The sequence below is a fragment of the Alosa pseudoharengus genome, unplaced genomic scaffold (assembly GCF_046254945.1).
Source record: "Alosa pseudoharengus isolate Yale_2024_CS ecotype anadromous, Long Island Sound unplaced genomic scaffold, YU_APseudo_1.1 YU_APseudo_1.1_scf_6, whole genome shotgun sequence".
Lineage (NCBI taxonomy): Eukaryota > Metazoa > Chordata > Actinopteri > Clupeiformes > Clupeidae > Alosa > Alosa pseudoharengus.
Window position 1 is genome coordinate 25,484,082 of NW_027468848.1, and position 15,805 is coordinate 25,499,886.

General features: G+C 46.3%; 1 protein-coding gene across 1 annotated transcript in view; it reads left to right on the top strand.

Annotated features, from left to right (window-relative positions):
- The window catches only part of txnrd2.2 (thioredoxin reductase 2, tandem duplicate 2), a 37,300-nt gene that overhangs the window by 21,155 nt on the left and 340 nt on the right, over positions 1 to 15,805 (top strand). Inside the window, exons 15-17 of the mRNA XM_076269816.1 lie at positions 617 to 688; positions 1,317 to 1,414; positions 1,832 to 1,956. Coding sequence (XP_076125931.1) covers positions 617 to 688; positions 1,317 to 1,414; positions 1,832 to 1,955 — 294 coding nt within the window. The 3' untranslated portion in view covers position 1,956. The remainder of the gene's footprint in view (positions 1 to 616; positions 689 to 1,316; positions 1,415 to 1,831; positions 1,957 to 15,805) is intronic.

Genomic DNA, 15,805 nt, shown 5'->3' on the forward strand with positions numbered 1-15,805 from the left:
AACCCGTTTGACGTGCGGTGTGGCTGGCGGCCGGGATTGATGGGCGTGCAGGAGGTTTGACTGAGGCGTGTAACGCCCGACGACAGACAGCCCCACCATCAAACACTGTGGCTCACAGACAGCCACTCATTGGCTCTGACAGCTGCTCGTCCACCACCAACTTGTGTCGGCACGCTCGCTTCCCTCTCTCTCTCTCTCTCTCTCGCTCTCTCTCCTTCTCTCTCCCTCTTCTCTTTTCTCTTCTTCACTCACTCTTTCCATTTTCCTCTCCATCTATTTTTGCTCTACATTTTTCTCTTTCCTTCTTTCCTCTCCTCTTTCTTTCTTTCTTTTCTTTCTTTCTTTCTTTCTCTCTCTCTCTCTCTCTCTCTCTCTCTCTCCTTCTCTCCATCTCCTGTGGTTTGCCGCGGTAGACCTGACAGGGCCAGACACCACTCTGAGCGCTAACTGCTCTCTCCAACACACCTGCAGTCCCCCTCCAGCCAGACCCATTAGCGTTACGGATGTGGATGCGGATGCGCCCTAATGTGGCGGTTTTCCCTGAAGAGACAGCGGATGTGTGCAGTTGGCCCAGGGACAGTGTAAGGTTCTCACCTCCGCTTCTCTTTCTGGACAGGTGTTCCATGCGTTCTACAAGCCACTGGAGTTCACTGTGGCAGAGCGAGATGCCAGCCAGTGTTACATCAAGGTTAGACACCTTCAAAACCACTTCAGGATCCAACACTTGCTACATGTCATGAACAATGATACAATCATATCTTTGTGCACGCGATACGTACATGTACTACAGTATATAAAGTGTTGTTTATGTTTTCTGCCCCACACTCTGCAGCACATCTAGCTTGTACTCCACTGGACTAAACCTTATTCTAACTTATTCATAGTCTAAACCATTGTGGATCAATATGATGTCATACATTATGTACAGTATATATATTCCTACGGTTACACTTTACTTGACAGTATCGATATAAGAGTGACATGACACTGTCACGAATGTGTCATAAACAAGTCAGAAACATTTATGACATAATGCTTCTGTTATTAAGTGACATTCGGTTTTTGTCATAACAAGTTAGGTTAGGATTAGGGTTAGAGTTAGAGGTTAGGGTTAGGGCTAGGGTTCATGTGTCATGACGTGTCATGATGTTCATGACAGTGTCATGCCACTCTTATGTTGATACTGTCAAGTAAAGTGTTACCATTCCTATTGTATATAAATTATGGGAAAGTAAAAAAATCACTGAGTGTCTCTCTCTCTTATTCTTTCTTTCTCTCTCTCTCTCTCTCTCACTCTATCAATGTTCTCTCCTCAGGCGGTGTGTTTGCGTGAAGGAGACCAGCGCATACTGGGCCTGCACTTCACTGGCCCCAACGCTGGAGAGGTCATCCAGGGCTTTGCCTTGGGCTTCCAGTGAGTCCACCATGCGTGGTGTCTTTGCTGCAGCAGAAAACTAGAACCCATGAGCTCCATGTACTCTGGGAGTCAAAGCTGTTCCTTTAGTTTGAACCCATCCCCCTTTACATTAAAGGAGCAACGGCTCCCTTGTTGTCCCACACTATGGCTTTCTTACATAATTAAAGAAAATGAAATGAGAATTTTTAAATATATATATTTTCAAAATCTCATTAGGTACAGATGTGACTGCAGGTGGCTGAATGGATAGATTAATATCCAGTATGGCCGTCTGCATAGATAAAGAAGGGATTGAGAGAGCGAGGGGAGGTGAAGGGCTTAATTAGAGGATGAATGCTGCATTTGATTCTTCTCTTCTCCTCTCCCTCTCCTTCCCTTTCTTCTCTCCCTCTCTCCTTCCCTCCGTGTGTGCAGGTGTGGAGCCACCTACACTCACCTGGTGAACACCGTGGGCATTCACCCCACCTGCGCCGAGGAGCTGACCAAGCTCAACGTCACCAAACGCTCCGGGTTGGACGCCACGGTAACGGGCTGCTGAGGTTAAGCACCCCCTCTCTGAACAGCACGAGCACACACACACACACACACAGGCACCAGAGCCTATCCAGTATAGAGGGGCCTGCTAGACACGCAGGCAGGGGAGAGGAGTTGACACCTCTTAGCGTCGTGTCTCTCAGCGTTCACTTCTGCTAGCCCTCTGCCCAGCCACAGGTCACTCTCCTTTTAAAACTTCTTTTGGACGTGTACTTGTCAAGGAATAGCCTGCCTGCCATCTTCCCGGGTCATGTGCTCGAGATCTACTCTTTCTGAAATGCCACTCAATCCATGAGCCACTCCAAACTCTGACCACTCGGTCATTGTGCACCACGCGGGTAGGGTGGTGGACCCTCTCCCGAGCGTTTTTTTAACGTGTGTTAAGATTATTTTATGGAGCGCTAATTGCGCACTTAGATTTTTACTTGGGGGAAAAATACTTGTCCAGGTTAAAGCAAACCAATCCTAGGCAGCGCGGTGGCAACAACGTAAACAAGGCCATAAATCAGGATTAAGGGGCCGCTACAGTTTGTTGAAATGAACGCACACGAGAGAGTGAGGGAGAGGGAGAGAGAGAGGGAGGTAGACAGCAGCAAGGGCCCGAGCGTCTCAGAAATATATTCTGCAAATATTGTTGTTTCTCCGGCTGTACTTCCTGCCCATTAGTCTTGAAGGTGACACGCGGTACCCGCCCTGACACTGATGGATGAGAGAGAGGGCCGTCGCCGCGGTGACACCGCCCCCCGTTTCCCATGGACACAGACAAACACCCCGGCGAGTCCCTGCTGTCAGTCAGTGACGGGTAGACCACGGCCAGGGAGCTGGGTGGGCAGAGAGAGAAAGAGAGAGAAAGAGAGAGAGAGAGAAAGAGAGAGAGAGAGAGCTTGTTTAGGTCTGTGCCCTTCCGAACCCAGTGGGGAATACGTGGGCCCTGCAATAACACATTCTGTCAGGCCCTCTCTGTGTTAGGGCACCCAGAGCCAGAAGGCCCCTGCAACATGATCCCCTCCGCCAGGGAAGATGGAGTTCGCTGGGGTCTTTTTCTGATATGTTTTTGTTGGAGGGTTTCTCTTTTCTTTTTCTTTTTTGCGGGCAGTGGCAGTACCATAGTTGGCCTAAAGGTGGTGATATTGCTCTCTCTTCCTTCCTTCCTTCCTTCCTTCCTCCTTTCTCTCACCTCCCTCAGACCTCTCGCCCCCCATCAGCAGATTATCGCATTACTCTGATGAAGTCTCCACAAAAACCCAATCAGCGATCGGGTCACATACTTCCAGGATTAATCGGCCGGGTGCACTGCTCTGCGCTGCACCATGCGGACTGCGGACTTCTTTTTATATTTATCTTTTTCTTTCTTTCTCTCCCTCCCAGAGAAGATAAGCTCTATCAGTTGTTTATCCACACTGGCTGATAGCCCCCTGGCCCAGAGGGCAACACCCCTGAGAGGCCTCCCGGGGGCCCCGGGCCTGTCATCCCTCCATCACAGTCCGTCCGTCCCCGCACTCGCTACGGGGATTCGTTATCCCTCGTCACAGCCGAACCAGCGCCCCCCCCCCCCCCCCCCGATATTGAAACGGCACCCCAAAATCCGACCGCGGCCTTGCGGTATCTCTTTTAATGTGGCATTGAGGAGCTGGATTGGGGTGGAGGAGAGTGAGCGGATGACTGGATGGGTGTGGGGGGGTTGGGGGGGGTTAGGAGAGTTTGGGGATGGAGGGAGCCGAGTGGAGTGGAGCGGGGTGGGCGAGCCTGGATGGGTTTATTTTTGTTTGAAGTCTAATCTGCCCAGGCTGATTAATGAGCCTGACGAGGGGAGTGACAGCAGCTCTGGCTGCGGCCGGGGTTGGTGGTTGAGGGCCGAGGGCTACCAGGTTTATTTGTACCTGGGGCTGAGGGCGAGAGGGAGCGCTCGGAGGGAGCGGGGGGACCGGGGGGCGGGTGGGGGAGGGAGGGTGGGTGGGTGATGGTGGCTAGGGATGCCTGGATGTGTGTGCTCTGTTCAGGGACGGGGTGCTGACGGAGAGACCCTGACCTCCAGCCCCGCGCCAACAGCTTGACTCTATCAGCCGGACTCGCAAAGCGCACAAACACTTAAACGCTGCTGGGGATGGCCTGGGACTGGCCCGCACTCACACACACACACACACACACTCACATGCACGCGCACACACACACATACACATATGCACGTGCACACTCACACACACACACACACACACACACACACACACACACACACACACACACACACACACACACACACACACACACACACACACACACACACACACACACACACACACACACATACACATACGTACACGCACACACACACACACACATACACACGCGCACACTCACACATGCGCACACTCACTCACACAAACACACACACACACACACACACACACACACACACACAGTCCACAACATGGTGGCTTGTTTGCCCAGCGTAAATGAATCCGCGCCTGGGCTTAGGAGGGATCCCTCAGGAGATCTGAGATGGCAGTCAGTTACCACGCCATGAGGGGGATCCCCCCCCCTCTGGCCGCTCTGCGCTGGACCCACGCCTCTCCACCACACACACACACATACACACACACACACACACGCACGCACATGCACGCACACCACCTATTTGTCTCTGTCACTGTGTCCGATGCTGTTTACAGTCTCCCACAGACTGACTTGGAGCTTTAAGGGCTTCTCAAGAGCAATATCTCGTCGGGAAAACAAGCGTTGTCATTGTTACTGAATATGGCATGTGTGTGATGAATGGTGTTTATGGACAGAGCTCAGGAGCGTCGGCGGGTCAGTCCCAGCCCGGTAAACACGGCGGCCGGTGGGGTCAGGGTTCAGCTTTCCAGGGGCCAGCTAATGAGGACTTGCTCGAAAACCCGAACCCGGGCAGAGCAAGTCTGATGTCAACCTGGTCTCCAACTTTCATTTATTTTGTAAATAGAGAAGCGTATTTGTCATAAAGCTTTGTACACAGTGTAAGTGTTAAATTAATAAAATATGCTAGCAGTGTATTTTGATGTGTCTGTGTATGTGTGCGTGTTGATATTTGTGCAGTATTTAACTTTGTCTGTGTGAATATACACATCTGTGTGTGATGACAAGCTTTGATTATGTATGTGTCAGGTTTTGGACAGCTCAACTCGAAACTCTGAATTAGGACTAAATATGTGTGTGTGTGTGTGTGTGTGTGTGTGTGTGTGTGTGTTGTGTAGGTGTGTGTATTTGCGTACTTGTGTGTGTTGGGTCAGGTCTCCAGAGCAGAGCATGCTCAGTGGGGGGGTGGGCCCTCACTGACCTCCTTGTCTCCACTGACAGGGCTCCTCTGCATTGCAGACCTGTCACTCAAGCTCGTGCACCAACAATGGCCGAAATTCCTCTCTGTTTGTTTGGTTAAGGACAGGGCTCTCACAAACGCAGCAACCCCTTTAAGCAACTTCACCCCTAAAAACACTGGACTCCACTCTGCAGCTCAGTTCCACGCACAAAAGGGGGTGAAGTCTCCCAGACCAAGTCAAAGAGAGCAGACCTGTTTGGCAGCATCAGGCTTTTAGACCTGTCTTTTTTTCCTTCAATCTCTCTCTCTCCCTCTCTCTCTCTCTCTCTCTCTCTTTCTCTTCGTCTTATTCTTCGTCTCTGCCCTAAAATGGAACAAATGTGGCTAAATCCACCTTGAAATGCACTTAGCAGAACATGTCAACATGTCAAGGTGCGTTCTAGCGATATTCCGTGGCCTAATCCCAGCCCATTGAAAACTGACAGTCCGGCTCAAGGCCTATATTTACAGCGCCATTGTGGCTTCAGTCTGCCAGGCCTCCCAGAAACGCAGGGGCAAGATGAGACGCACGCTTGGTTACACAGACCCGGCGTTTGTGTCCAAAAAGCTCAGGGAGGAGTAACACATATCTGCCTTCAGTGTCTTGTGTAAACATTTGCAAAAAGAGAAAGAGGGAGAAGTGATGCTCGCAACAGCAAAAAAAAAAAAGAAAGAGAAAAAAGGACGAGACCAGTCGAGGATTAGCTCGGCGAAATGAATAGGGGCCAATTATGGTGCGGCTGCCGGGCCCTGAGCGACTTCTTCAGAACTGTCACGGTGAGATGCCTGCAGGGCCTCTGCCGGGCCTGGGAAGGGTGGGGTCCTGGGGAGGAACACCAGGGAGGAGGAGGTGTGGGTGGTGAGTGGAGGCTGGTTAACCAATGAAGCAAGACGGTTTGACTCAAACAGTCTGGTGTTTTGTGGTCGCTGAACCAGCAGTGCTCTTGCTATTGAAGAGTCCTGCTATTTCTTGTTACGTCATTGTAATATTGAACATTTGCATGTTATCCAACCAGTTTCAGTCTTTTTAATGTTTGCTTTGCATTAGTGTGAGCTGTCAGCCACAAGATTTCAATGCACGCTGTAGTAATGTAGACAGAAAGTTTGAATCTTATATCGTTGTGTGTTTGCATATTACAGCTTCAGTCGTATTGCATTGCATAACGGTGATCTAATGTTTTTTAATGCACACTGTGGTGATGCAGACAGGAGGGGTTGAAGCTATACTTCGCTGTTTGATACGACTGTGCAGTATGGCCATTGTTACATGTGCTAATATCCATTTGATTTCATCCATGGAAGTGACTGCATCACTGTCATGCATTTGGGAAAACTGCTGACAAGTCCTTGGTGCAAGCTCAGAATTTGAGTTTGAGAATTTGACTAATGACCAATGGGGTCTGGCCCTTGGACTCTTGAGGCCTAAAATGATCGCAGGGTCAAAGAGTGGGAAGTGGGCTTATCAGCGACAGATAAGAGGAGATACTGGACCTGTAATTCAAGGCATATGGTCTGCACGGGCCATTATCTTATAGAGCTGGGCTTCTGTGAGAAAATCAGCAGGCCACTGGAGGAGGACTCCTGGTTGTGAGGATTGGCTGTCTAGGCTGAACTTCTGAAAGCATTGAGCTACAGCCAAGAGAGAGGATGTTAAATGTGATGGCCTTGCTTTAAGTATCGTTGTAGCATAATGATGAGCTCATAAAACACAGTGCTGGATGGTTGCTGTGCTTATCTGTTGACATGCTGTCAATGAGGATGCAGTGACTCTTCGGAAGTAAAAGCGGAGTTTGTTTTATAAAGCTGTTTAATGTGTACTACTCAATTTAGAGGTAATGGCCTCTCCCTCCAAAAAAAGGACCATCTTATTGCCATTTCAAATGCCACACACCTTTCTGCGTAATAACTCACAGGGCTCCTTCTTTAGACTGGCAGAAATGAAAACAGAGTCTTATCCTCAAGTCTCACCTTGGATGCCCAGACACAAAGAGCTATTTATATAGTGACACAAATCATGCTGTCAGACAAGGCCACACAGGACGCTAAGTTCTTCCTTATTACATTAGCCATGATTAACCAGACCATAAAGACTCAATACCTTAGCGGGTGTTTTGGGTTAAGCAAGACACCAACAAAACATTTCTTAAGAAGATCAAGTCTATGCAAATTCATTTGATATAGTTGATGTTTTGTCCTATTTTGTTTTGGGTTGTTTTTATTAATTGTTGTTAGCAAAGGTTTGTTATTATTTTACTTTAGTTTAGTATTATTTTAGTAACACTAACCAACCACTAAACCAAAACCCTTTAAAACAGATCCCTATGTACAAAACAAAGGATTCTCAACATGCAAAGTAAAGGCAAGGGTCATAATCTTGATGATGATAATCATCTTACACTGACAACATTGAAATGTGCTGAAATAATCTTTTTTTTGACACAATCATAAACCTCATCCTATCTTTTGAAAATGCTGAGGAAAAGCACACTGCTTTCTCATGTAGACAAGGTGTTAATCCAGCATGCTCTATTTCCTCTATTGTTCCTAAATGTTTAACAAAGACCAGAGGCCTTGGAAGCCAACACCACTACAGATTCACCTCTTTGGCTAGGCCCTTTTTTTCACGTTTCAGACTGCATGCTATTGGGGGGGCTCTTTCATGAAGCTGAGAGACTGCATGTTAGGACGGACTCCGTTGTGCGTGTTGAGAGTGATTAATGTTTCCTGTTTAGTGAGCCAGTACCAAGCACTGTATGTGTTGGAGTAAATTCAAAGGAAGAAAAACGTCACGCAGTGTGAGTTTGTGTGCGCATTTGTGTGCATGTCTATGTGTCCAAACATATGCTTTCTTAGATTCAAATCAGACTCGCAACCTGCTTGTCTTGTTTGTAGCTGCTCATTGGATGGTGATTTATGTCTTTGTTGTGGCTGTCTGCTCTCACAGAGATCACAGGAAGGGACGCCTCGCCAAGTATCAGTGATATATAGAGTTTGAAATGGAACACTAAAACACTAGCCTTCACTTAAACGTCTCAATGCTGCTCCTCCTTGATACCATTTTAAGCATGTAGAACCAAAATGGCAGGGTCAAGAACTCAAGAACCGTTCTATGCACACACAGCAATGTTTGTACAGCACTACATGCGGTAATTATCATGGCCCCAGCTCTTTATGTCGTATGCATGACAATTCAGGCCCATGTTGGATGGGTGATCATTATGTGGTAGAGCTCAAAGCAAAGGACGACCACTGCACTGAGACAAATGTGTATGTATCAAGAAAGAAAACATGACATTTCAGATACTGTCAGGTTCCCACATATCCTGCATGTGAGTATGGCGAACAATTGTCCTTGACTTTGTCCATATGTGATCTTGACTGCATGAAAAGTGCAAGAGTGTTTCAAAGAAGACCTGATAAGAGGTAGTTCTTCTGACGCACAGCTCCTGGGAGGAACTCTTCCCAAGGAATGGCGCGACTATCCTCTCCCCCTCACACCACACCAGCCCGATCCAACAGTCCATCCACACCTTCTCTGAGTTCACTCCGCTCTCACCACGACCCTATCTTAAAGCCTCCCAAGAAAAACAAGCGCGGAGATACTGTACCTGAATGCTCCAAATTTCAACACAGGCCTCTCACCCTTTCCATACGCATGTACATTCTTAGACTTGAAATGCCCCCCCCCCCCCATTATTTGAACCTGGGGCTCTTGCCAAACGTGCCTGTTGAGTGTGCCTGTACATTTTTGTGCTGGTGTCACTGTCTGTGCCATGGTGATGTCTCTACTCGCACCTGCTGCTGCTAACACAGATGTTGTTGGTGGAGCTGATCTGTGCTGACTTGTGCTGTGCTGCTGAGATTTGCTTTGCCGGTGCTATGACAGAAGGGTCCAAGCCTCATTCTAATGCTGTTGAGTGCACACATTTGGCCATGAAAAACAATTTTCATCGGATTCACCCACAACCTTGAAATGCCTTCTTAACACTTTAAAGTTGACTTGCTAAGGATAAATAGTGGTGTGCAAGGATTTGCTCGCAGTGTTGGCAGACAGAACGAAGTGCACACTTGAAACATTTCACAATTGTCTTGGAACAGCTTTGGCACTGGACTAAAGTGTAGCTTTACTTGACATTTAAACACTAGAAGTGAGTGTGTATGTCTTGTGTGAGTGCCCATTAAACACACTGATGTTCATTACTGCATCTGGATATCCATAAATAGGCTACTTCTAAACTCTAATTTAACATATTACAGTGGACACAACACTTAACATTATTCAAAAATGACCTTAACAGATTTATTTTACTGAACATTGACGACTTTAAAAAAATAAAATTAAAAAAAAACAACAACATTATATGCATTCAAACACCACTTTGATCAGCTGTTCACAGTAATGCATCTTATTTCTTTATTAAGACCCAAGATCTGTTACCTTCCCTGGACAGTCTCTGATCACTCAGGTAACAGTCAGACTTTTGCTACTTAGCTAAGCACCTTCCCAATTTAGTGATGAGCTGTAAGGTGAGCAGAGTGTCCCCGTGCTGGGGGAGAGTGTTGGAGCGCTGGCGTTTCCTTCTCGCGTACTCCAGTCTGAGGGGGCACAATGGCGTCTGTCCCCTTCTCCACCCCTCCCAGACCCTGGGAGACCATAGTTGTCTCAGCCTGGCATTGTGCTTCAACGTGGGTAAGCTGAGAGGCTACCAATAATTCATGAGGGCACTGGGGATGGCACCTGACCAGGCCGGCACTGAAGACAATTTTTCACACCCCCTGCTGAGGGCTCACGATCCCACCAAGTCCATTTGCCATAATTGACTTACCCGGATGCCATCACCCACCTGCAAACCCATCTCATCACTGGTCTGATAGGGAAAAAAATTGATTAGATTAGGTCAATGCTACATTGTACTGCTAAATTACTATGAGGCACAAAGGGGTTATTTTGAGTTTTAAGTCTTTAAAAGCCCAGATGCCCATGTCAAACCAAGATGTCTTCATGCCAAATTCCCATGTATTTTAACAAACACCTGTGGAATTGTATGCTTTATTGTTTCATTTTAGGACTACTAGGATAAGGCACTCAGTAGCCATCACCCAGCTTAATCCAGGGCCCCCAAAGAGGTTTAAAATGCTCTGGTTTCATCTAATCTTTTTGCCTGCGCTCAGTCGAGCCTGAACCTCCCCTTTTCTATGATAGGAATGGACAAATAAAGGTTTCTCCTGCTTTATGAAAGAACACTGTGTGCGTTGTGGATTAGACCTTTCTTTCCCCCCTCTCCGTTCTCTATTAGGCTAAGGGGGGAAATGAACGATCGTCTGTGTGCAGTAGGTTTGTATTAGCCTGTAAGGATGTTTAGAGAGTTAAATATATTTTTGAAGCACAAAAGGAAAAATAACGCTTAGGCCTATAGTACCTAATGAAAAGAACTATAGTAGCCTAATACTGATTTAGCGTATTACTATAGTTTTTTTTTTTTTTTTTTTTTTTAAAGAACTATAGTCTATAGGCCTAATGTTATTTTTTCCTTTATATTAGGCCTGATTTCTATAGCCTAGGCCTTGTTCTATAGTAGGCCTAGTCTATTTCTGTGATGTTTTAATACCCCTATATAATATCCGTGTCCCCTAGTGTTCGTACAGTACAGTCTTATAATAGGCTACTTCTATGTCCAAAAATACTGTAATATTCCAATAATAGGCCTAGCCTACCCATCTATACCAGCCTGCTCATAGGCTAAGATTGCTACAACATTTTGTCCTAGGCTAGACTAAAATTAATCCCTATAGCCTATTTCTTTTTCGTAATGGGTCGTTAGACAGTCAAAATGCGCAACTCTCTCTAAGGTTTCATCCAAGAAATCTTGAGCTGCTCCTTCAGCATGATGCGAACTTCTGGGTACTCAGATTACTCCATAGGCTGCTCCGTGTGTGTGAGTGAACCTGAAAAAAAATCAGGCACCGCTATGGGCAGCCCTACAAACTCTCGGGTCTTTCAAGTTCAACGGCGCATGTTTTTCTCCACGGGTCTTCCATTCAGGTATAGTTTCCAGCTTATGCTGTGTTATATTAGCTACTGAAAGGTCCGTCTGTAGTTTGATTATGTAAAGTCACAATTGGCAAATATTTGTGCTTATTCCTCTTCTTGTCAAAGCCTGTGTTTTTGTCTCTGTGTTTGTGTTCCCTGTAGTGGGATACACTTAACGTTACCGAAAGAATGTTTTGAAAGAAGTTGTGTGGAGTCCAGTAGCCTACATTTCTGTAGTGTTTACTTCTAGTGCGATCGCGATTAAGTAGTTTCCCCAGAAGACCTTTTATGTTTGCAAAATGCTTAGCCCATCTCAGTTAACATTTGTTTTTAGAAGATAAACGTAATGCAGAAAAGTGGCGTCAGCAGTGGTCTACGTCACGATCAATACGATTAGGGTTTGCTCCATGCATTGCATTACATTTCATGTTCTCCGCATTATTTAATGTGTCATAATTGTCGTGGTACCAAGGGTAGCCTGCCTCGGGCTGTCAAATAGTCTAGCCTCCTCCTTCAGGTGTTTAGGTAAAGCACCAAGGAAGGAAACTGGCGTTGATGCTTACAGATAAGGGACAGGTAGGCCTACCTTTTGGTCCTCGATCTTTGTTAGTAATCACCGGTAAGCCCCAGCTAGATCAGGGTTGAAGTGACAAAGTGCTCCATCAGTGAACTTCTCTGACAGACGCTCTGCATTCAGCCCTTATCTTTGGCGGCCGAACTCAGCATTCACGCCATTGACAGGAACAATACAGCCTCTTCCCCCCTCTGACAGTGTGAGTGACAGTGGGTGTTGGTGCACTTGGGTCTGACTTCACCCTCTATATCTTCCACAGGAGTGTTTTTCCAGCCTAGATTGCCAACCACCTCACCCCCTCCCCCCTTACCCGTGTTTGACTGCACAATAAAGGGTGGGAGTCCTGTGCACTTCCTACGTTGTTTATTTAACTGGCCTTTTTTTTTATATAATGGAGCACCTTTTCCATTCAGCACTTCTCTTTCCTCTGTAAGCGAATCTAAAGCCTGCTGGGTGGCTGGATTGGGGGTGCCCTGCTCACCAGAATAGTTTGAAGACGGAAAACAAAAAAGGCAGACTAATGATGTACGCTGTGTTGCCCCCAGTGAGGTGGAAAGGCTCCGTTTGAATGGAGAGAAGCAAAGGCCAAAACAAGATAAGAATGTTTCGATAAAGTCAGAAGAATGACTTAATCGCTTAAATATGGTTGCATGGCACAGAGGAGTAACCTAAGGGCCGGCCCTTTAGCAAGCTTGTTCAAAAGAAATTCTGTGTGAGTCTGTGAGTCTATTGAATAGACTATAAGCTTGTATTATTATTCCGCTATGAACAGATGCATTGTGTCATTTTTTTCTTTCCCATGCACAAATCAGGGAAAGGTATTTCTCTGATGCCGTTGTGCTATATTATGCAGCGGCTCCACAAAGGATGAGGCACAGTCTGTGGTTTCTATGGCCACCTCCCTGTGATCTCTGTGTCTTGGGCTTATTTATGAATGGCAAAAAATGAGAGAGGGAGGAGGGAGGAGGCGCGGGCCCGGGGCAGAGGCGGCCTCACGGCTCAGGTGGGTAGCTGCCTATTACACGATACCAGCTCCGCCAAGCCAGCGAAGGAATGCGGACGGCCTATTCCCAATCTTTGAAGCCCACATTAAAATGACCGGTCTCCTCAATCCCCGTCTCATATAAGCAGCAAACCATGGGGCACAGATAGTGGCTTCGTTTGATCTGAAGGTCGCCAGCCCCTTGCCGCTGTTGAAAGATACCTGGCCAGTGAGGCTGGCCCTTATTTAATAACATGAAGGGGAAGCGAACTCTCCCTCTCATAATTAGGCCTAATTACCAAGGAGGTGTTGACAGACGGGCCGAGACGAGACAAACTGGCTTTATCCAAAGACTTAGAGTCAGATTACCAGAGCTGTCTTATCTATTACAGAGGGAGTAGAAACCTCAATCTTCTCTCTCTTCCCCTCTTTTTCTCTCTCTCTCTCTGTACCCTTTTCTCTCATTCCCTCTTCTTGACTTGTCTTGCGGCCCATGTGATGACTTGTCATGCAGTGGCTGAAATTATGAGATTCACTGAGTCATGCTTACCCCATCACATCACAGATATGAGGGAGCTCTGACATTTAACGTTGTATTCACTGAACGAGCATATAACTGTTCTAATTAATTCAGATGTTATTTGTTTTGAAAAGATCATTTTCAAAAGTCATTTTCACCGTTCTTGCATCGGACGTGTGTGCCTCATTGTCTTACATTTTAGGAGGGGCTAAACATTTTTAGCATTGCTAAGGCATCCCACCAAATGACAATTACTGCATACACTCCAGGCTTAAGTGAATCACTTGTGTGTTGTCAAGCAGATGATCACTGTTACTTGACAAGCCTCTGGTATTTACTCAGGCTGTTTGTTTTGCCGCATCTTTGGCACGGCGTAGGACAATGGCAGGGTCTGCTCAGAGCGTGTGATCGACAGTGTGTCTCCGGCTTGTTTTGTTTGTCTCTTTAGGCGCATTGTTGTTTTGGCTCAGTGTTTGTGTTTGTGTGAGGAAGACAGCTCCTAGAGACTTGTGGGATGCTAGAAGAGGTGTGCATGCATGATTACAGTGTTATGTGCAGACACCTCCACCCTTGTGAATGGTGCCCTCTCCCCTTCGTGTTCATTATAATCCCCTATTTCTCTTTGTGTCGGATCGACAGGAGGTGAGTGAGAAGTGTTGTGTTATAATAAAGTTTTGCCAGTTTAAGGGTGTAACCACATAAGCTACCTGTGTGGTGTTTTAACCTACAATGGTTAGGGAATTTTTAAAATCCAAAAACTGTCGTTAGTGAAGAAAAAAGCCTCCCATGATGTCCAAAACTGGTATGAAATAGTAAGAGCAATGGTATTGTGTAGCAATGTTGTCATGGCAGCTTGCTATTTTAGTTGTTAGCGATGCAGTTACGATCATTGCTGCTGAGGGAGAAATTTCATTGAAATTTCCTTGAGTAAAACTATTTGCACTGATTTAGTGTCCTTCATTGCCCTATATGGGGACTGGAAAGTGGTTGTTAATGAACAGTTAGAGATCTTAATTACTACTACCAACTGCTTGTCATTCATTTGAAACCATTTTGATTGCCTTTAAGAACCTGACTCTTTATTGATCATTTTGAAGCTGCTTGAAAGGTCCACCTGTTTATTGATCATGTAAAGCAGTTGTGATTGTTTTCTCTCTGTCTTTAAGGCCCTCCATTGATTAGGGACTGTAACTCAAGCCGTTTTTTAACTGCCCGTTTACTCTGGTCGCCTGTCTCTGGGCCGCCTGATTGGGATCTGATGGTCACGGCTGCTGGAGGTTGGACAGCCATTCATTTGGCCCTGGGGGCTTTTGTGACAGTGACTGCCGCTATAATGGGGTGGACGGAGAGCGGGAGAGAGGACACAGCGTGACTGTGCTCTTTGTGAGGGGTCAGACTGAGAGGGCAGCACGGTTCCAGTCTCTTAATTAGGCAGGTAGGGCAGCGGGGAACCGTCTTTGCTTGACGGATTAACATGGACAATTTAACCACTAACCCTCCAAACTGGGTCCATTCCAAAATACCACAGGCTTGGGTTTCACCTGAAGGGCCTGGAGTCATCGTTAGGAAGATGGTACAAGGAGGAGATTGATAGTCTTCATTGGCTATCTCTGTCAGCAGATTTACAGTGCTTGTAAAATTTGGAAAGACACGGCCATTGGCACAAAAACTCAGGGACAACATAACCTACTTTCCTTTTTGGTGATTGTTTAGCCTATGTTGTGTGTGTCTGTCTGTCTCTGTCTCTGTCTGAGTGTGCGTGTGTGTGTGTGTGTGAGGGTGTTCTGTTGTATGCCATATCAAGACTGAAAGTCAACAACTATGTAATTTGACATTGACACATAATTTCCTCCTGCATATTTGTGGTTGGCTCTATTTCCAGTACAGCCCTGTCTACAGCCAACACATAAAAAAAGTTATGCGCTTCTGCCTTGTGAAAAACCTGCCCTTGATGACATTTTTTTTTAATATATGTATAAAAGGGTGAAACCTGTTGTGTTTACAGTAATTAAGCTGTCTGCCGTTGTGATTTGTGCCTTATTGAGTAAGAGGTCTTATCGTATGGAAGGAAAAATAAAAAAGTAATTCTCTCCATGGCCCAAAGGCCTTATTTATATGACATACAGCGAATCCCCAGATGTTAAGGTAGTCATGTTTAAATGTGGTGAAATGATTCGTGGGGAGCGAGTGTTCAAGGATTTTAGAGGGTGGAGAAAAATGACTGTCTGTTCAGGTTGTTTTTATTACGACAGATGAAGATGAATGTGGAAGGCTGGTAACAGCGCTTGATTAGCCAGCTCGTTAGCCTGCCTTCAGTCCTCGCTATGGGCTGAGATGCTAATGAAGGCTATGTGCAGGAATCCACACCGTAAACACAAACGCCATGTCTCAGGTCAAATGCTGAGAGGATTAGTTT